At 35.2% G+C, this 20,754-nt stretch overlaps 2 protein-coding genes across 3 annotated transcripts in view; both read left to right on the top strand.

Annotated features, from left to right (window-relative positions):
- The window catches only part of LOC142339658 (signal peptide peptidase-like), a 144,548-nt gene that overhangs the window by 10,378 nt on the left and 113,416 nt on the right, over window positions 1-20,754 (top strand). The window lies entirely within an intron of this gene.
- Window positions 1-20,754, top strand: part of LOC142339657 (sodium leak channel NALCN-like) — a 93,358-nt gene that overhangs the window by 13,943 nt on the left and 58,661 nt on the right. For both annotated transcript variants that reach the window (XM_075389853.1, XM_075389852.1), the window contains exons 6-12: window positions 7-249; window positions 7,110-7,290; window positions 7,525-7,629; window positions 16,996-17,223; window positions 18,832-19,059; window positions 19,418-19,549; window positions 20,230-20,391. In XM_075389853.1, coding sequence (XP_075245968.1) covers window positions 7-249; window positions 7,110-7,290; window positions 7,525-7,629; window positions 16,996-17,223; window positions 18,832-19,059; window positions 19,418-19,549; window positions 20,230-20,391 — 1,279 coding nt within the window. The remainder of the gene's footprint in view (window positions 1-6; window positions 250-7,109; window positions 7,291-7,524; window positions 7,630-16,995; window positions 17,224-18,831; window positions 19,060-19,417; window positions 19,550-20,229; window positions 20,392-20,754) is intronic.

Genomic DNA, 20,754 nt, shown 5'->3' with positions numbered 1-20,754 from the left:
TATTAGACGATCGGGTAAGCAAGTCTGGAACGTCACGATGTTTCTTCTGTTCTTCCTCTCTCTGTATGGATTAGTGGGCGTTCAGTTCTTCGGGGCTCTCAACCATCACTGTGTGCGAGAGGGAGCTCAAGTTGATAATATTCAGATTGATGATCTAATGATACCGGATACCCACTGCAATCCGGATCCAGAGGCAGACTTCGGATACCAATGTCCGCCTATGTTTGTCTGCAAAGAAATTCAATTAAGGTCTGCTACTGGTCCTTTTTAATAGCCGCGAAGAGATAGCGAGGCTATTATTTGTCTCATCGTGTTTTTATGAACCTACGGAGAATATTGGTTTCCGATCGGTCTTTTACGAGCTGCGATAGCGATAACTGAAAGGAGCTAATATTGGCCTTTTTTACAATCCAAAGAATTTGAATTGTATTGGTGCTGTATTTTTTAATAGCCGCCGTCAGCCTCTCGACGGCTATTATTTAGGCGCTCTCCTTTTTACAATTCAAAGAATTGAATTGAATTGTATTGTGGTGCTGTCTTTTTTACGACTCGACGAGGAGTATTGGAGAAGTCCTTTTTTAATCAGTTTTATTGGAGTAAATTTTGTTGCAGGAAATGAAACACGTGAGAAAATTTGGAGTGATTAATAGCCGCCTCAGCTTCTCAGCCAGCTATTATAGCGCTTCTAATTTTTTTTACAATTCAAAGAATTTGAATTGTATTGGTGCGCTGTCTTTTTTTTAAGATCTGTTCACGCTTTTTTCGGTTTTTTCATGTCAGTGAGAAGTCAAATTAGAGTGGTGATTTTGGTCACACTGAATTAGTAGAGGGAGCAAAAAATCGAGTAGGTTTGAGGCGCGACTTTCTTCAAACTACCTGTAAAGTGAAGTGAGAAATTGGTATTTGAACAAGTTGGCGGTTTTGAGATATATTTTGTTTTAAGGTGCGTGAATTTGACTTCTGTTTTCAGACTTTCCTCTCCTGCGGTGCTTTTAAGACGGTACGTATGTGTTCTAATTGTGCCTATTTGTCTTTGCTTGAAATCATTAAGGGGGCAGCTAAAACTTTTTATGACTGTGCCACTATTTGTTGTCATAAAATATTAATGAATTGTAGATTTTCCTCCTTTTTTAGAAATTATCTGTTGTCTTATCACTTGGTATCATCAATGACAGGTCTGATTGGTTGCTAATGAGGCATAAAAGAACCTAAATAATGGCTCGAGTTGATAGCTAGTGGTTTTTATGACTTTGATAATACTTCTCAAAAATTTTGAGTGAGTATTTGAGTTCTGCAAGTATTTATTGTTGTTGTTTGATGTCTTATCTCTTAATCTCATTGGGGACAGGTTTCTGATGCTGCTAATACGGGTTAGGTTTTTTGATTTAATCGTTTTTGTTCAAATGTAGTGCTTTCTATGTCTTTGACACTAATTGTTTTCAATAATAGTTTTTTGACAATAATTGTTTTTCTTTTCAACTTTGCCGTCCTAACTTAGTCTCATTACCGACAGGTCTTATTGACTGCTAAAAAGGTTTGAATTAAGGCAAGTCATTTTAGTTAATAGCTATTGCTTTCTGTGATTTAAACGCTCGTTCGTTTATCTTAGTTCACAGCTTGTTCATTATTTTGCTTGAAATCTTTTTGACTTCTCTAGGCTAGTTTAACTCTTCTCTCATTCTTCCATAAGTGTTTTTTAGCAATTCAAAATGTACAGAGTTAGTATCAAAAAACGAAATCAAATTGAAATGGGATAAACCCGTAAAGCCCAATTTTGGATGCCCGTTTCTCGAACTTACTTCTTGTTTATCATCTCTAATGCTTATTGGTATTGATACTAGCTCATGTGTGTTCTCATTACGAAATAGGAGGACGTTCAGCTCTAAAATGACATCAAAATAGTTCGCACTTTAAAATTGTTTGTACTAAATTTTTTTTCTAGTTTTTTCTCTTTCAATCCCAATCTTGGTCATGGGAATCAACGGCGCTTATTTTCCGGCTTTCTGCAGGGTATGTTTTTGTGGCTGGACAAGATAAAATGTGGAGCAAAATAGAGTGGCTTTTTGTTCATATCGCTGTTTTATAGAGTGCGAGAACTTGAGGTGTGTAACAAAAAAGTCTAAGCGAGCGAAATTTTTTGTTCACGTGCGGCATTTTAATTTTAAGCTGCTTTTGGTAGTGGTTTGAGAGTTTCTGGAAATTCATATGAGTTCTACGCTAATTCTGCAGGTTTCTGCAGGTTTTGTTGCTGATGTATTTTGCTCATTTTTGGGCTGATTTCTGCGATTTTTTGACAATTGTTTTGTTTTACTGTTGCAAATGGGTATTAAAAAGACCCCTTTGCCTTGAGCAATTTTTAGATAACAAGTGGATATGAAGCTTTTTTTGTTGAGAAATATGACAAAAAATGGCAAAAATTGAAACTTTTTAATTGCAGTTTTTCGTTTTGTTTCGTTTTTTTTAGACAATCTTCTTAGTCTATTATAACTTGCCTATTGTTTTGCGATCATGCGGATACCCTATTGGCTGAAAGGAATTTCTCTTTGGATTTATGTGCTTTTGTAATACTAAAAAAATTATTAACTTTTTCCAGTTTTTTATTCGTTGTTTGTAAGATCTTATTTTATCTTGATTTGGCTTCAAGTATTTTTAAAAATTCTCATATGTGGTTTTAAGAGGTATTAGTTTGATGAAGTAATTTGGGCAAAGATAGCTTTTTCGGGATCTCAATTTATGACAATATTTGATCAAATTTTATTATAATTTAACAGATTTGATTTTCTTGTTTTTACTTTCATGGTTTTGTGTCAAGATAATCAGAAATTAGTGGAGGCGCGTTTTGTCTGATGGGTAGTTGGATGAATTTTAAGGAGATTTCCACTTCGAGTCGTTTCCTGATTTCTTCAGGCTATGTTTTATTATTTAAGAACTGTTCACACATTTTATGAATTTTGAAGTCAAATTAACACAAAGTGGAGCAAAAAAGCGAGTGGTTTTGCGACGTGAAGTTTTTTTGCTCTAATTTTAAAGTAGAGTGAGGAAACGGCGTTTGAACAAAAATTCGCTTTCTCGCTGGTGAATTTTTGTTCACATGCGGCATTTTCACTTTGATTTTTTACTGTTTTTTTTATTTTTTTGATCGGATTTTTTCTAAATGGTTTTCCCAATCTATTGATAGTTCATTCTACGCCTAGTTTTTTGTTTGAACCAAATTTTCATTTCTCGAGAGCGGTTTTTTGCGCACATGCAGCATTTCGACATTGATTTTCTGTTTTTTTTACTTTTGATGTTTTTTTTGGAAATGGTTTTCCCAATTCACTCATAGTTCGTTCTAGGTCTGGTTTTTTGTTTAGTCAAAGAAAATACTTTGAATTGTACGTCAGGACTTGCCCTGCCATGTTTTTAATTCGCTTTACCTTTTGATCACGTTTTTCGTTTTTACATAAGTCACGATTTTCGCGTTTGGCTTCTGACCTACTTCACTCACTGTTTCAACTGAATGGATTTTAAATTCTTTCAAGCATTCAATTACGTTTTGTGGTGAATACTGTCAAAGTCAAAAGATACGGGACAAACCAGTTTTGCCCGGTCATTAAGTTTGAGAATTAGGTTATCAAAGTTCATTAGAGTGTTTGCTGGCTGACATTGGTTTTAAGCTTATTAGCTTTCAATCTAGAAGTTGAATTAGGTATAGTTTTGGAATCAAATTGAAACTGCACGCCAAATTAGAACACTTTTCGACACTGAAAAAAAAAACAAAAAATTCTGTTAATTTATTAACGCAGTTATATTTTCAGGTTTTTTTAGTTTCATTTTTAATTGTTGTTTAGTGTATCTGAAGGGAGCTGAGTGAGTCACAGGATATCGAGCAGATTTTTTTCAGGCTGTTTTTCAGAATAGTTATTGGGTAGTACCTCATTAGCATGTTGTAGGATTTTTATAAAAGTTTGTTCTTTTCCGTTTTGTTTCATATGTTTTCTGTTGTTCTCTCCCTCAGTTCGTAGTTGAATGCAAATTGTATTTATTGAAAGTTCGTTTGCCAATTGTTGTTTTAGAGTCGCCATTTTTGCAAAGAAAATTTTTTCATCAGTTTTTATCTTATTTGGTTTTTCTTGTTCTCTTTACTATTATTGTTCCAAAATGATTAGTGTAATTAATGAGGTTTGTTTTGTGTAATGTGAGGGATTGAGCCGAATTGAGTATCCACTTTGAGTCAATTACGGAGTCTCGAGGCTTCGTTTCTTACAATCCAAAGGATTTGTGTTGCATTGATGCCATGTCTTTTTTTAGATATGTTCACATTGTTTTGAGAAATTTTGTTTTATATTAGGCAATTGCTGTTTTTTTCTCTGATATTCTTAATTAATGTTTTCACAAGGTCAGAAATGTGTTCTCACAAAGCACAGTTGAGTTTTTGAACTCGCCAAAGGGCATTTAATAGTTTAGACACTTTTATAATAAAATGTTTGTAGTTTTTGCCGTTCTTGTCCGTTTATGTAATTCTTCTTATTGTCTTGATTCTTAGTCTCACTTAAGACTGATCTTATTAGCTGTCTAATGTGGAGTAATACAACCTGTGTAGTAGTTTTTGATACCCAAAGGTTTTTTTTACTCCGATGCCAACTACTACTATATTTACTACTAGATCAACAGAAATTGTCAGATGTTTTGGGTCTTGACTGATTTTGTAGCTCTTTTTAATGTTTTATCATTTAGTCTAATTTTTGAAATTTCTCATCATTTTATACTGAGGCAGAAATCAATTTGATTATTTGTTTGAGTTATGAATCTTATTAATAGTTGTGCCATTCGTGACTTTGATACTATTTTTTCAAACACTCGGCGCATTTTTGAGTTTAGCTTGTTTTTGTTGTCTTATAGCTCAAAATCAATAATAATTTAAGTAATCGATTGCCTGTTAGGCTTATATCAAAATGTTAGATTGTTTCAGATCAAAGATAATGGTTTCTGTGACTTTGACGCAATTTGTTTTTAAAAACTTAGTTTTTGCTCCTGTTATTGATAATTTAGTTGGCTAATCGCTAAGTACCGCTATTGGCAGGCGTAATCGATTGCACATAAGGCATAAACTAACCTAATTAAGGGGTTGTTTTTGTAGCAGTTGTTTTTATTACTTTTAATCTATTTCTGTTCTAAGAATGTTGATGAATTTTTGAATTTTCTTTTTTGTTGACCCTTTTTTGCTTAGTCTCGATATTTAGTTTTCATTGGTCTATAGTGCGGACTAATTTGACAGCCTTTCTTCTAACTTCTGGAGGATTTTAAATTTTCTAGTTTCTAGATTTTCTTATGGTTTTTTTTTCCTGTTTTTTTCTGCCTCTTATATACCGGCAAGTTTTGCTAATTTTCCAACTTTTCTGCCCTTAAAATTTTGTAATGAATTGTAGTGGCACTGGCCTGGAGAATTCAAAAAGATTTCAAGCAGGAAGTTGGAAAAAGATGTGAACTAAGCTAAAGTGAAAAATAAGATTAATCGACGAAATAGAAGACAAAAACCATAGCAGTACAAGTCCATAGAATTGAAAAAAAAAACACGTATGTACTTAACAAGCAGACCAATTGAACAATGCCAGTCAAACAAAAAAACATGGTATCTCAAATTTAGAGAAAGTCAAAAACAATAGTATTCAACTTTGGGATTAGCATGTTGAATGCCATGGTTTCAACATGCTAATCCCAAAGTTGAATACTATTGTTTTTGACTTTCTCTAAATTTGAGATACCATGTTTTTTTGTTTGACTGGCATTGTTCAATTGGTCTGCTGGTTAAGTACATACGTGTTTTTTTTTCAATTCTATGGACTTGTACTGCTATGGTTTTTGTCTTCTATTTCGTCGATTAATCTTATTTTTCACTTTAGTTTAGTTCACATCTTTTTCCAACTTCCTGCTTGAAATCTTTTTGAATTCTCTAGGCTAGTGTCACTCTTCTTTCTTTATGCTCAAACTGCTTTTAATCAGCAGGTGCTCAATCAATCGTCCTAAATTGAACAGAGATATCTAGTAACCAAATCAAGAATAGAAACGGGATAAACCTATAAAGCTCAATTTTATATGCCCGCTACGCGATCTTTGTTCTTATATGTCATGGTTAGCATCTCTAATGCTTTTTGATTTTGATACTAGCCCCTGTATCCTCTCATTAAAACACGTGAGCATGTCCAACTAAAAATGAAATTGAAATAGCCGGCACTTTAGAAATGTTTTTGTACTACAATTCATTTTTAATTTTTTGTTCTTTCAATCCCAATTGGGGTTGTGGGATTCAATGGCGGCTTTTTTCCGGCAGTGAAATTGCTTGAAATTATAATTGTCATTTTATCAACGCTCACTCTTTACTTCCATCGTTGGCAACTACAATTGTAGACAAAACGGAAACTAAAGATCTATAAAAAATATTTTGTGGGGCGCTGTTCTGGAGGTTTTTGTTCTGTCGGCTTGTCGAACTGTTTTTTCACCGCATGCGGCATTTCAGACTCAGTTTTTCCATCTGTACGAGTAGAGTCAATAGCATCATGTACTCAAATGGTGCTATAGTCTGTAGGGATATATCGCCCGAATTTATATCGCTATTATTTCGGATTTTTGCCAACTGCGTTTGGATGGTTTCCGTTTGCTGTTTCAGTTCGCTGTTTTCGCTAATAAGTGCATTGTTCTAAAATAATGAATGCAGAGAAAATACTTAGGGTCCCATAAGTAGCAATTCAAAGAAAAAAAATACTCTAAAACTTGAAATGTGGATAATTGGCGATTAGGTTGTTCAGCGGGGGCTAAAAGAATCGGATTTCTCAAATTGTTGATGGTCTGGTGAACTGACGCACTACTCTTGTGTGTTATTACACAGATCAATTTGATATACCATGTTTTTTTTTGTTTGGCTGGCATTGTTCAATTGGTCTGCTTGTTAAGTACATACGCATTTTTTTTTTTCAATTCTGTGGATTGTATTTCAGGACTTGTACTGCTATGGTTTTTGTCTTTTGTTCCGTCGGTTTTTTGATCAGCTGAGATTTATTTATCTTTTTCTAAGTTGGGACATTTAAGAAGTATTTGAAGTTGAAAGTATGTATATATTTGTGTGCATTCAGGTGGGATCAGCGTGATTACAATGGGTTCGACCACTTTATCTACAGCATCTTCACTGTGTATGAAAGTGCGTCTCAAGAGGGATGGATCCTTACCATGTACAAAACCCAGGACACCTTTGAGTTCTGGAAGTCATACGTCTACTTCTTCACCCTCATATTCTTCCTAGCTTGGCTAGTCAAGGTGAGAAACAACCTCTAACAATTTAACAGGTGGTTGGTTCACGGGAATTGCTACGTCAACCTTGCGGAATTCGTACCATCTAAGCAAGTATCAGTTATAGTTTCACATTCTAACGACGTGGATTAAGAGGAAAATTTGAATTTAATTAGATGCAACCGAACAGTGAATTATAAATTTGTATTAAAGCATTAATCTATAGTTTGGTTTTTGTTCAAAGTCGTTATTTCGTTTCAGAATGTGTTCATTGCTGTGGTGATTGAGACGTTTGCTGAGTTACGTGTACAATTCCAGCAGATCTGTGGCACTAAGAACTTCGGATTAGAAGATGCTCCTACACAGGTTAAGATAGAATCGCTGATTTTTGTTACCTAAAGAACTTAGCAACAGCTGTGAGAGAAGATTAATTGAGAGAAGATTAATTTTTAAACTAAGGATGACTTTCTAGACTAGGTAATGCTTCGTAGCTGCTACTAGTACTCCAACAAAATGACGATAGAAAAAACGGACCAACTTTTTCCCGCAATTTTGCATTATCCTGCAAAATGGTTAATATGCTGTTTCTTCAATTATCACGAAACCCAACAGCTCGGAACCAAAAGTTATAAGGTTCAAAATTGAACTCATAAACACAACAACCTGTGATAAGGTGTTTTGTCGATCGCGAAGTGATAGTCAGGATAATAGTGGTCTTATCGTGGTTTTTCGGCTCACAAGGGGTTATAGTGCGAACCAAAAGAACTCCACCAACTCGAATAGGAGTATTGGGGGAAGTGTCTTTCTGCAGCAGTCAAATAGCGAGGGTTTGACTGTTAAAACAAATTTGATGAGCGGAGCGAAAAGAGTGGTTTTTGTTCATATCGCAGTGTTCGAGAGATTGATAAATTAACCTGTAAAAAATTCTGTAAGCGGATAAATTTTCTTGTTTACAAGTGGTTTTCTTTTTTTTAAATCTTTAATTGCTCTCTAACGTTGCCATTATAAAGTTTGTAGCAATTATATTAGTCCTGTGGTAGCAGTTATATTAGTCCTGTGGATTATTCGTCTGAACCATTTGGCTTTTTGTCCTCAAAAACCGGATAAACAGGTAGCGCCTCAAGGTTACTAAAGGGCCGAGCAGCCCTCTTAGAGCCTTATGCCTTTCTACTGTCTAAGCATGAGATTTACCGAAATTATTTGAACCCCCCCCCCCACCACCACCACCACCATCACCCACCTCCGAATGCTCGCCGGTCGTTTGAGAACCCTTCGCCCGACGATGTTCGGTTGTTTTGGTGAAAGCATATTTTTGCTATAACGGTAATTATAAGGTCGTTTTAAAACTGCTTTAAACTTTTGCGATAGTTTTGACAATTTTTAGGCTAATTTGGTGTTTTTTATTGTTTGTGTCCCATATTTAGGCTAGTTGAGCGATTTATGGGCCACTTTTTTTATAGCTGCGAAGCTGTAAGCTGAGCGTAGCTATATTGCGGTGCTCTTGGTTTTTTTTGTTTCGTCGTCTGACGCTCTTTTTTCGTTTTACATTTGTACACACAGCAAAGCTGAAAAAGTCAAATTTTCTGAATGACTTCTTCCTCTCACTAACGGCATTTGCGCGCGTGACGTCATTTCTCACTCGCTTTAGCGAAAGTTTTTAGATTATTTGCGTGATTAGATTTTGATCATACGTGACTTGCCTCACTCAATAAAATGACTCTTGCACTTTAAAACTTAAGTTTAATTTGAATTTGTTTAAGGTCAAAGGAACTCATATGTGCAGTAAAGGTCCCTAATAAGAGGCTTCTGTGGAATGAATTTTAACAAGCTTTATTAATTTATCGCTGAATGTTTTTTAGCCTAGTTTTTTGAGCGGCGTCGATTTTTTTTTCAATTTAGATCTTTATCTGTTATATCTCTCTGATCTATCTGATATATATCTATATATCTATCTATATATATCTGATCTATCTCTATTATATGGCACGCAGGTCTATTCTTTCGCAGATATTCTGGCAATCTGCCGGCTATGTTTGTTTTATAGCGTTTATTTGAGATTACGTTGAAGCTTATAGGTCACAGACATTTACAACTACCAATTGATTGCAGTTTTGGTGTAAAGGAGTCTTCTGTTGAGATATATGACAAAATGTTAGAAAATGCTACTATTCTTGTCCATTCTGTTCTTATTTTCAAAATCAGAAGAGCGGGTGGTTGTTACGGCGGGCTTAGTCTTGTTATTGTGACCTAATTTTCTCAATTCCTCGAGAAAAGGAGTATCAGTGGTAATTGCATTTGTTCTGGATGACGAATTGTTTTGATTTTTAATAGCCGCCCTCATCTTCTCAGCCGGCTATTATAGCGCTCCTAATTTTTTTTAATTCGTCGAATAAAAAGATGTTTCGCTTTACCTCATTTTGCCGCTTTTTCAACATTTTGCGTGATCTTTTTGACTTCTCTAGGCTAGTTTCTCTCTTCTCTCATTCTGCTAAAAGTGATTTTGAACATCAGTTGCTCAGCAAAGCAATTCAAAATGAACAGAGTCAGTATCAAAAATTGAAGTCAGAAGTAGAAACGGGATAAACCCATAAAGCCCAATTTTAGATGCCCGCTATTTGAACGTCGTTCCTATAAGTCTTAGTTACCATCTCTAATGCTTATTGGTATTGATAGTAGCCCCTGTAGCCTCTCTCTCTAAGAAACAGAAGTACGTTATTTTCAACTACGAAATGCCATCAAAATAAATTGGACTTAAAAATGTTTTTGTACAAAAATCTTTTTTTTTTCATTATCTTCTATTCTTTCAATCCCAATCATGCTTATTGGAATCAACGGCGGCTATTTTCCGGCAATCTGCCGGGTATGTTAATATTTTACAGACAATTGTTTTCGTTGTAACAAATATTTGACACTATATACTCCACCAGAAAAGGTATATGATAAAAAGCAATTTAGTTTTGCTCTAAATAACGCGAAATTGTTTCCATAGTAAAGTAAAGTGTATTAGTTTTTGCTATCAATGGTACCTGATGTTTGAAAACTAGGGTAGCAGGGGAGTGCTTTCATTCACCGCATTCCAACTGGTAATAAAATACCCCAAAACGATGTTCGTATTTTTTCTTGACCGTTTTGATTTTTATTCTTAATATTTTTTGCAGGTCCTATTCTGTTTGTGCGCTCACATCCCGTACATTGTTGTTTACTAATAATAGTATTGTAAAAACAATACCGGAGCGAGCTATTATTGGCCGGGGGATTGGAAATTAGGCGAAAACTCGATTAGGCGAACGAAATTTTTTTTAGCCATTATGCGAGAATCCTGAACTAAAGTTATGTGGAAATTACGCCAATAGCAATTAAAACACTTAAAAGAGGTACATCATTATGAACTCGATGCTGTAAAGCCGTCAAGTATCCTTGATAGTCGTCTTTACGTGCAAACGAGTCGCTAAAAGTACATGCCAAAGGTATCATTTTTTCAACATTTTGCTTTACTCTGTGTCATCACAGACAATTTTTCGTTTTAAAAAATAACAAGGAAAGAATAGATAATTACTAAAATTACACTAATGTAAATCAATAGCTTTAATGTAAATAATACTGGCGGAAAAATTTACACGCGAAAATTTTAGCGAGTTGGGGGTGAAATCACATCGTAAAAATGCTCAAATTTCGGAAACTGTTCAATGTTTAATTGTCCTAGAGAAGCAATCTTTGTAAACGTGTGTGTGTGTGTTTTATGCAAAGTTTTTGCTCGACCGTTTTGGCTTTTCGAGTCACTTTTACGCCCTTGACTTTTTGCGTTTCGCGTGATCTAATATTCTCTTTCAATCACAATTTCAAGCAGCTGAACTCAATTGGAGGCAATTTAATACTAAAAGTCAAATGAAAAGTGCGCCGAAACTGGTGCCCTTTTCACTTTAAATCTTAATAGTGGTATATGTTAACCTCTATAACCTCTAATGTGGTTAGTTGAAGCCCACTATTGAACTTCTTAGTCCATTTTAACCTCCCCCCCCCCCCCCCCCCCCGACTAAAGTAGGCTGCAAATGATTAGAGCTCCACGAGTCGTTCGAGAGCAATTCTTCCGACGTTTGATTTTTTAGCTATCTTTCTTCAAAGTTAATTGTTACAGTCACTCAGCTACATTACTTAACCAATCTGATATCGCCGTACCTTCTTAAAGGGTTTTAATTATAGTCGCCTAATTTCCACAAAACCTCGCCTAATGACTACCAAAATGTCATTTCTCTAAGCAAGTTTTCTCCTATTATCCTACGCCCCTTATGCCCATCTAATATTTTATTGTCATTTTTTATTAAGATGTGATGTCACTCTCACCTCAAATCATTAATGCAGTTTTTTTACTGAATTGTGTTGGTGAAATCATTTTCACACTTATTGGAGTGGGTTATGATGCTGATTTTATGGTAAACATTTTATGGTCACAGTTGATTTTTCTCATTCTTCAGAAACAGTTTTTCTTAATTTAATTAGAATCTGCTCAGACAAGATTATAGCTGAATCTCATTGAAGCTTGTTTAGGTGCAATTTTGAAAAGCAGTTATCAGTAAGACAAATCATCTTTAAGCAGGTCAAGACATCAGAGAATTTGATAGCTTGATGAAATTTTCCTTTTAGTTTTTAGGTACTTTCATAAGTTTTGACCGCATGTTGATGCCATGCCGCACATGAGCTGCGTGATCCCTTTTTGTATAAATATAATTTACCTCGCTCTGAAAATTGTAACGCTAGAATTAAGGCCATTTAAGGTTATTTTTGAAACCCCTGTCACGGCCAAAACCCTGTCACGGACTTCTGCATAATGAAGGCTGTTAATAACAAGGCAGCGGTGCTGAAATTTTATAGACAACTGCAATTTTTATCAAATGTTGTAGAAAATTGAATTAGGTTTTATAGGTTGAATCAGCCACTTCATCAATTTAGATACTTATGTTTCTATCTATAATCTATATTCTACGTGCAATTCCAGATCGCAAAAGCTCGGTATAATTGTGTAATCAAACTAAAACCGCTCACCTAATTGGGATACTTTTTTTCAATTTGTATCTTTTCAATCCGAATGGAAGTCAAACTATCAACAATAAATTTGTATCTCTCGGTGCTGTTTAACTGCATCCTACCTAAATGTTGTTTACGGTTTTCCTACTGTCAAAAATGCCTCATTTGTCATGAATGTTTCTCGTAATGGCCTTAAATACCTTTTTTATTAATAGCCGCCCTCATCTTCTCAGCCGGCTATTATAGCGCTCCTATTTTTTTTACAATTCAAAGAATTTGAATTGTATTGGGGCGCTGTGTTTTTCTAAGATGTGTTCACACATTTTTCAATGAATTTGATCTTTCAAAACGGGATAAACATGTAAAGCCCAGCGGGCATTAAGTTTCATAAGAGGCTCAAAGTGGGTTTTAGTCGTCCTTTGAGTGCTTAGAGTGGTGCAGCTTTTGGGATGGCCTTAATTTAAGGTTGAAAAGTCATTTTTAGGAGTTTTTGGGCTCAAAATGGTGCAATTTTTCATGTTTTTTGTGGTTTTTTTGAGTTTTTTTGTTTGATTAGTCTTAGGTTGAATTTTTTAACAGTTGATGAAGGCCTTTTGCGAGAAAAATTACTTGTTATGACCTTTTTATGAGCTATATGTTTTGGTACTACAAACACAAACACGCAAAATTATACTAATTTTGGTAATTTTTTTCAAGTTTGGTAATAGAGCACTGCGTAGTTTCTAGTAATAATGGATTGGTTTTCCACATTTTGGTGTCGAATTTTAGCATTTTTTTGATGATAGAGTTTGCAATTTTTTCAAGGTTTTCTAAAGTTTTTGTCAATTTTTGATATTTGTCTATTCTAAAGTGCCAGAAAACCTGTTCCACGGTGTGATAAAAATTACTGCATGGTTGTTAGTTTGGATAGAGTTGTTTTCAACAATTTAACGTTTCGAAGTTTAAAATTTTTTTGATAAACTTGCAATTTTTTTCGTTTCAAAATGTTTGTATTTTGTTTTTTGCCTCAGTAGCCAGGTAACCTCATCCAGGGTTTGATAATACGTTATTAAATTGTTGCTAGGGGGCAATGGAATTGTTTTCAACATTTTAATGGAACGAATTTCTTTTTTTTTGAAATTTGAAATTTTTATAAATTATTGCCTATCGATCTTTGAGCGCATGAATTTTTAGGGCTTGGAATTGGGTTACTGTATAGCCTCTCGAGACACAGAAATTATTCTGAAGATATTGATTTCACGATTTTCATCAACAATTCATTTAAATTTGCAATTAATTTCATTTTTTAAATGTTTTCCGAGTTTCAAGGGCCAATGAATTTTTTTCAGGTCATGCAGATTTAATACTGGTCCAATTTCAAAAACTAAATTTGGCCGTGAACATATTTTTCAAATAAGTGTATTTAAAGGGATCATATTTTCCCTAAGGGGTAAACGCTTCAAGAGTTTTAGCAATAAGTATATTTTTGATTAGTTTGTTTGATTTAGTTTCTCAATTTTTGAGATGATTTTGTTTGTTTTGGCTTGCATTGTTCAGTTGATCTGCTGGTCAGGTTAAGTACTTCTAAGTTTTTCATTTTGTTCTTTGAGTTTTATTTCAGGACTTGTCCTGCTATGTTTTTTTTTACTTCGTCGAACTTTTTTTCCGCTTTACCCATTTTGCCGCTTTTTCGACATTTTGCGTGAAATCTTTTTTTACTTCTCTAGGCAAGTTTCACTCTTCTGTCATTCTGCTTAATGTCCTTTTAAACAGCAGCTTCAAAGTCAGAAATAGAAACGGGTTAAACCCATAAAGCCCATTTTTAGATGCCCGGTACTTAAACTTTGTTCTCATAAGTTTTAGTTACTATCTATAATGCTTATTGGTATTGATACTAGACCCTGCAGCCTCTCCTTGAGAGACAGGAGTATGTTCATTTACGAAATGACATCAAAATAAATCGCACTTAAAAATTTTTTATACAAAAATCAATTTTTGTTGATATTTTCTTTTCTTTCAATCCCAATAGAGTAATGGGAATCAACGGCGGCTATTTTCCGGCAATCTGCCGGGTATGTTTCTAATTTTTAAATCAAATTATATTTCAATATTTAATTTTTTCGATGAAGACGTCTCTTCGAGTTATTCCCGGAATTCTTTTGGCTATGTTTTTAGATGGTGGAGCGTCCTTGATAATTGTGATAGTAAAGGCGGCATGTGAAAACAAGTGCTTAGCTCGTTCTCCCGGACAAAAATCAAAAGCAGAGAAAAAAACGACGTTTTTGATCGTACCTTTTCTGATTTGAGGATTGACTTTGACTAGTTTTGAGGATTTTTTCCGTTTGCTTTTGTCTAGTGTGCTTTTCATAATAGTTTTTTGTTAACCTTGTTTATCTATGGTTTTAGTGTTCTATGCGTTTCATTATTACAAATTTGCTGTATTTGCCGATCTACGTTTCTACTGTTGTTTTCGTCTAAAGTAAAGTTCATGAAATTACCAATCAAAGAAACAAATTATCGCGAGGTCTCAAAGCAATTTTTCGGACGTCTTCAAGAAGAGTACTAGTTTTCAATTTTTTTATTCCGGAGCCTTCCGGCTATGTTTTTTTTAGTCTTCTCCATTTTTTTGTAAGACCATTTGATCAAGGTCCAATAATTCAAGGGAACAAGAATTCTTAGAGCTAAGTTTCCACCACTTGGGAGCTGAATTTGCGTGAAAGATGCTATTTTTATTGCTATTTTTAGGTTTTTTGGTCAGTCGTCTGATTAATCATTTGCGCGTGCAAGACTTACCTCTCTCAATGAATTTACTTTGCCTTCACTTTTAAATCTGACTGATAATGCTTGTTCTAAATAAAATTCAATAGAGTGTTAAACTAGATAATTTCAAATCTAGATTGCTGAACAGATTAAATTTCTTTTGAAAATAGGTTTAAAGTTAGATTTTAGATTCTCGTTTTCTTGGACGCACACTATTCAGAAAGTATTTATCATCGTTTCTCAGTCTCAGGCAAAAATGTTAAATCTGATTTTTCTCATTTGTTCTCTCAAACCAATTTAATCCTTTTTAACCCTTTAATGTTATTTACTTTAATTAATTAACCATTCAATTTTTGTCGCGCACCGTTCCCGAGGTGAGAAAAATATCGCAAATGCTTCCGTTTTTGAAGTTTTGTTAAAGATTTTTAAATTGTCAGCTATAAGAAAATTTGTTAACCATTCCGTTTAGTGATTTTAAGCAACATTCATAGCTTAAAAAATATGAAAAACATTGAGAAATTATAAATATGCAAATTTATCCCCCAATACTTGATATTTTCACGAATTATTACACTAAAACACTCCATGAATGTCGTGGTTCACTAAAGCACTTTATAACATTTGGTTTCTGGCAACATTTGTTCGAAAAACGTTTTACTTCTCCCAACTGAAAATATACAATTTGTAAAATTTATAACAAGAGTAATGAAAAAAATTATGGTTTGTGTTTGTTTATCCTACACCCAATTAACTTAATTTGTCACGTCCACATAACTGTAGATTTTATTGTTTTCATTGCAAAAAATTTTTAATTGCTCTTGAACGAACTTCATAGCAATTATTGTAAACGTGGTGGTCTTTTTTATGCAAATTTTTCGCTAGACCATTTTGCATTTCTCTTCCAGAACATTCTTTGACTTCTCAAGTAACTTTTTCACACTTTCGTTCTTCATTTTTGATCTCTATTGCTCTCACTCCGAAGTAAAGCTTGTTGCTAATATAAAATTTGTTGCAGAATAGTAAAAAGTGCCTGATAGTAAAGTGGGCTGTGCATCTGGTTGTGGAGCAGGAGGGCAATAGTTCGAATCCCGGTGGGGTTAAATGTTTTTACATCCGCCTGTCGTTCAAGAGCAATTCTTCTGACATTTGTCGGTTTATGTTTTTTTTTACCGTGTACGATGTTCGAATATGTAAGAAATAGATATTTTTTCCGAAGTTCTGAAATTTTTGTACAGTTCAATTTTACGATAAATTATCAACCTTTCCTTGATAGATATCAAATATACCTTGAATTTTTTAAAGCATTCATTTTGAAGTTATCTTTAAGAACTAAGTACCCAATGATGAAATACCCAATGTGACAAAATACCCATTAATTTACTCTATTGTTTAAATTAGCAGGACTGTTTAGCATAATAATATCTAAGTGATAGTTTAAAGTGTTATAAACATTATTTACCAATTGTTTATTTTTAGAATAGTTCATTTGGCAATGCCTCTTGGCTCAAGACCATTCCTCAACGGCCCTTGGCACTTGATATTAATCTGTAACAACCTAACATTGGATCAAATTATCCGTTTAAATATGATTAAAATATGCTGGCAGTATCAACTGTTAGTGTTTTGCCAGATTATTGAACGTTAAGATCAACAAAGGGAATAAATTGGGTATTATGACATTGGGTGATTTGTTATGTAATCTATCCAGCTATGTTTTAATTAGGTGTTTATTTCGGGTTTAATCTGTCATGGTTGAGGAATTAAGTAACCAGCATTGAGCTCATTGACAAACAAATCTGAGTTAATGAAGGCGTCAGAACGTTTTTTTATATATTTGACTACCATTAATTTTGAATCTGAAATCGCCAACTAAAATTTTTTTAAAAGGCAAAGAATTGTTAGTGTTTTATTCTTATTTTTAAACGTAGTTTAAAAGTTGGTCAAGAGTTCAAATCGTTAGTACTGTTGCAGAGATTCTCGGCAGTGGGTCCCGCGACTTGGGAAATCGTAACAGTGGATGAGAATAAACGTCGGGGTCTGGCGCCTGAGATCTGTCTCCGAATAGCACAATCCTCTGCATTCCACCTGACTGCTCTTATGCTGGTGTTGGCCGATGCAATGATAGCAGCTAGTAAACACTACACTCTTGCAGATGAAGAGAGAATTGAGCGCTACAATCACATTCTCTATTACTCACAGGTTACAGCTATAATGATGTTGCGACTTTCTGACACGTTTTGTTTGAATCCTTCTCTAAGGTTGAAAAATTGGAACATTGAAGTTATCAGAGAAGTTTTTTTTAAAAAATGTTTCTAATTCCAAAATATCTGTACAACGAACTGATACAAAATTAGAAATTTTTCCGTGTGTGTTCGCCAATCAATCAGTGCTCCATGAACCCCCTCCACCTGGTAGGGGATCTTTTCGTGTGTGTGTGTGTGTGTGTGCGTGCGTGTGTGCGTGTGTGTGTGTGTGTGTGTGTGTGTGTGTGTGTGTGCGTGCGTGCGTGCGCGTGTGCGTGCGTGTGTGTGTGTGTGTGTGTGTGTGTGCGTGCGTGCGCGCGTGTGTGCGTGTGTGTGTGTGTGTGCGTGTGTGTGTGTGTGTGTGCGTGCGTGTGTGTGTGTATGTGTGCGTGTAAGTGTATATGTGTGCGTGTGTGTATGTGTTCGTGTGTGTGTGTGTGTGTGTGTGTGTGTGTGTGTGTGTGTGTGTGTGCGTGTGTGTGTGTGTGTTTGTGTGTCTGTGTGTGTGCGTGTGTGTTTGTGTGTGCCTGCGTGCAGCAGTTATCCCGCTTTTGAAATCGTAAACAATGATTTTACCATTGTGTGATACCTCCTTTTAAGTAGCTAAATTTTAATCGTCATGTTTTTTATAGCTGCGAAGCTGTAAGCTGAGCGTAGCTATATTGCGGTGCTCTTGGTTTTTTACAATTCAAAGAATTTGAATTGTATTGGGGCGCTGTCTTTTTTTTTAAGGTTTGTTCACACATTTTCATGATTTTTGAAGTCAAATTGGAGTAGTGATTTTGGTCACGCCGAAACATGAAATGGAGCGAAAAAGCGAGTGGTTTTGCGGCGTGAAATTTTTTCGCTCTAATTTTAAAGTAGAGTGAGAATACGGTGTTTGAACAAAAATTCGCTTTATCGGTAGTGGTTTTTTGTTCACATGCGGCAATTTCACTTTGATTTTTACTGGTTTTTTGTTCACATGCGGCATTTTCACTTTGATTTTTACCATTCATAGTCCGTTCTAGGTCTAGTTTTCTGTTTAGTCAATGAAAATTCTTTGAATTGTACGTCTGGACTTGTCCTGCTATGTTTTGTTTCGTCGTCTGACGCTCTTTTTTCGTTTTACATTTGTTCACACAGCAAAGCTGAAAAAGTCAAATTTTCTGAATGACTTCTTCCTCTCACTAACAGCATTTGCGCGCGTGACGTCATTTCTCACTCGCTTTAGCGAAAGTTTTTTGGTAATTTGCGTGATTAGATTTTGATCATACGTGACTTACCTCACTCAATAAAATGACTTTGCACTTTAAAAACTTAAGTTTAATTTGAATTTGTTTAAGGTCAAAGGAACTCCTATGTGCAGTAAAGGTCCCTAATAAGAGGCTTCTGAATTTTAACAAGCTTTACTAATTTATCGCTGAATTTTTTTTAGCCTTGTTTTTTTGAGCGGCGTCGATTTTTTTTTCAATTTAGATCTGTATCTGTTTCTATCTCTATTATATGGCACGCAGGTCTATTCTTTCGCAGCTATTCCGGCAATCTGCCGGCTATGTTCATCAATCTTTTCTGATCGTTTCAGATCATGTTCACTGTTCTCTTTGACCTGGAGGCTCTCTTCAAAATCTTCTGTCTGGGTTATGCTGCATACATTGAAAGAGGTCTGCATAAGTTTGAATTCTTAGTGGCAGTGGGTTCTACGATCAGACTCATTCCCAGTTGCTACGAGACTCAGTTCACCTATTTCCAAGTATTGAGGGTTGTCAGGCTGATCAAAATGTCACCTGTAACCGAAGAGTTTGTATTCAAGGTCAGAACTTGGCGTATTTTTTGATACTCGATACTCTTTTTCTCCATGATCACGATTTATTAAGAAGCTTGCCTTAATCAGTATATATTTTCTCTGAGATGCCAGTTTGCAATTGAAAAATTGAGATTAGTACCAATGTTTTTATCAAATTAAGCCAAATTGTTTAATTTGGATAAATTTGACTTGAATGTAATGCAGTTGAGTTACGTAAATATTGCATAAATGACAGCAGACGAAACACAAGTGCCGGTAAAACTTGACTATCTTCTTGAGTGGCTAGTGTCCAATCAATGACAGAGAAAACGTGAGACGATAATGCCATTACTTATTGTGAGTCACTTACTCGTTTGTATTGTAGATCTTTGGTCCCACTAAGAAGCTGGGCACCTTGATCATGTTCACAATGAGCACCCTCATCCTCACTTCTGCCCTCAGTCTCCAACTGTTCTGCCACATTGACGACCTGAAACACTTCGAAAACTTTGTTCAGGTCAGTCTGGTTCAAGTCTCTACCTCTGAAGCATTTTCCCGGTGACTTTGGTTTTTGAATTTTTGAATTCACCTCTAAAAATTAATGACGAAGAATCGTAATCAGCAATTTAGAGGTTTTCTGCTCAACTTCATTGCAAGAAGAATTTGTTTCTCTGATAAAAAATAATAATACTAGCAACACAAAGTCTAATATATATTTATATATTTAGAACAGAGGCGACAGCAGACGGAACCAATTGGTTCACTTGCAGAAAATGAATAATAGTCAACTAAGTCTATTTAAATATCCCAATCTCTCCAAAGCAAGTGAAAAAAAGAAATATTAAAAAATAAAAAAAAAGTAATTACAAAAGAAATTAAATTGTTTTGCATTTTTAGCTACCTGAGTGCACAGAACATTTGCATTTTTTTTATTTTGCAATTTAAATGCACAGAACCTGTGCAGCTCTGGTAGATTTTTAGCATCAGACTTTTAGTATATGGTTTGCCCAAGTGGCTCTCCAGGCAAAAATCAAGCCTTCCCTCGCCCCTGAGCTGAAGCTGACTACAACCAAAGCCAGCTGCTCCGGGGTCGTTCGAACGCTGTTCGTGTATGACGTTAGTTTTCAATTTGATTGGAAACAGACCGAATCACGCGTAAAGTCAAAATTTTAGCTTTGAAAAATGTGTTTGTTTCAGGCGTTCATGGCAATGTTTCAAATTCTGACGCAGGAGGGGTGGGTAGAGGTGATGGACACGACTATGTGGAAGAGTGGGGAATGGTTCGCCCCCTTCGTGGCTGTCTACTTTGTATTCTACCATCTATTCGCAACTCTCATCGTTCTTTGCTTATTCGTAGCTGTGAGTTCCTTTAATTTGTGTACTGTGTGCAAACTTTGTCTCAAGTGTAATATGTCCCGATCAGAACAAATGGCAGATCAAGACGACATCTTATTTTGTAATCTGCAAAAGTCAAATGCATGATGCTCGTATTTGATCTCATTTTTGGCAAAAGTAGGAAACGAACACGCGGAAGGTCACGCTCTTGAAAATAACCAAATCAGGCCAGATGAAGTGGTCTTTGGCAGTCGGAATTTGGATTTTGCTAAACTAATTTGGATCTTGCTAAAGAGGTCTCTAGTGATGGTATCAAGTTGTTTTTAGCTCCTTTCAAAGTAATTGAAAAAATAGTCGGTAATTTTGTTTGTCAATTGATAGAACAAG

Source organism: Convolutriloba macropyga, chromosome 5 (assembly GCF_964194025.1).
Source record: "Convolutriloba macropyga chromosome 5, txConMacr16.3, whole genome shotgun sequence".
Lineage (NCBI taxonomy): Eukaryota > Metazoa > Xenacoelomorpha > Acoela > Convolutidae > Convolutriloba > Convolutriloba macropyga.
The sequence above is the reverse complement of the archived record's forward strand: the minus strand, read 5'-3'. Positions and strand labels throughout refer to the sequence as shown.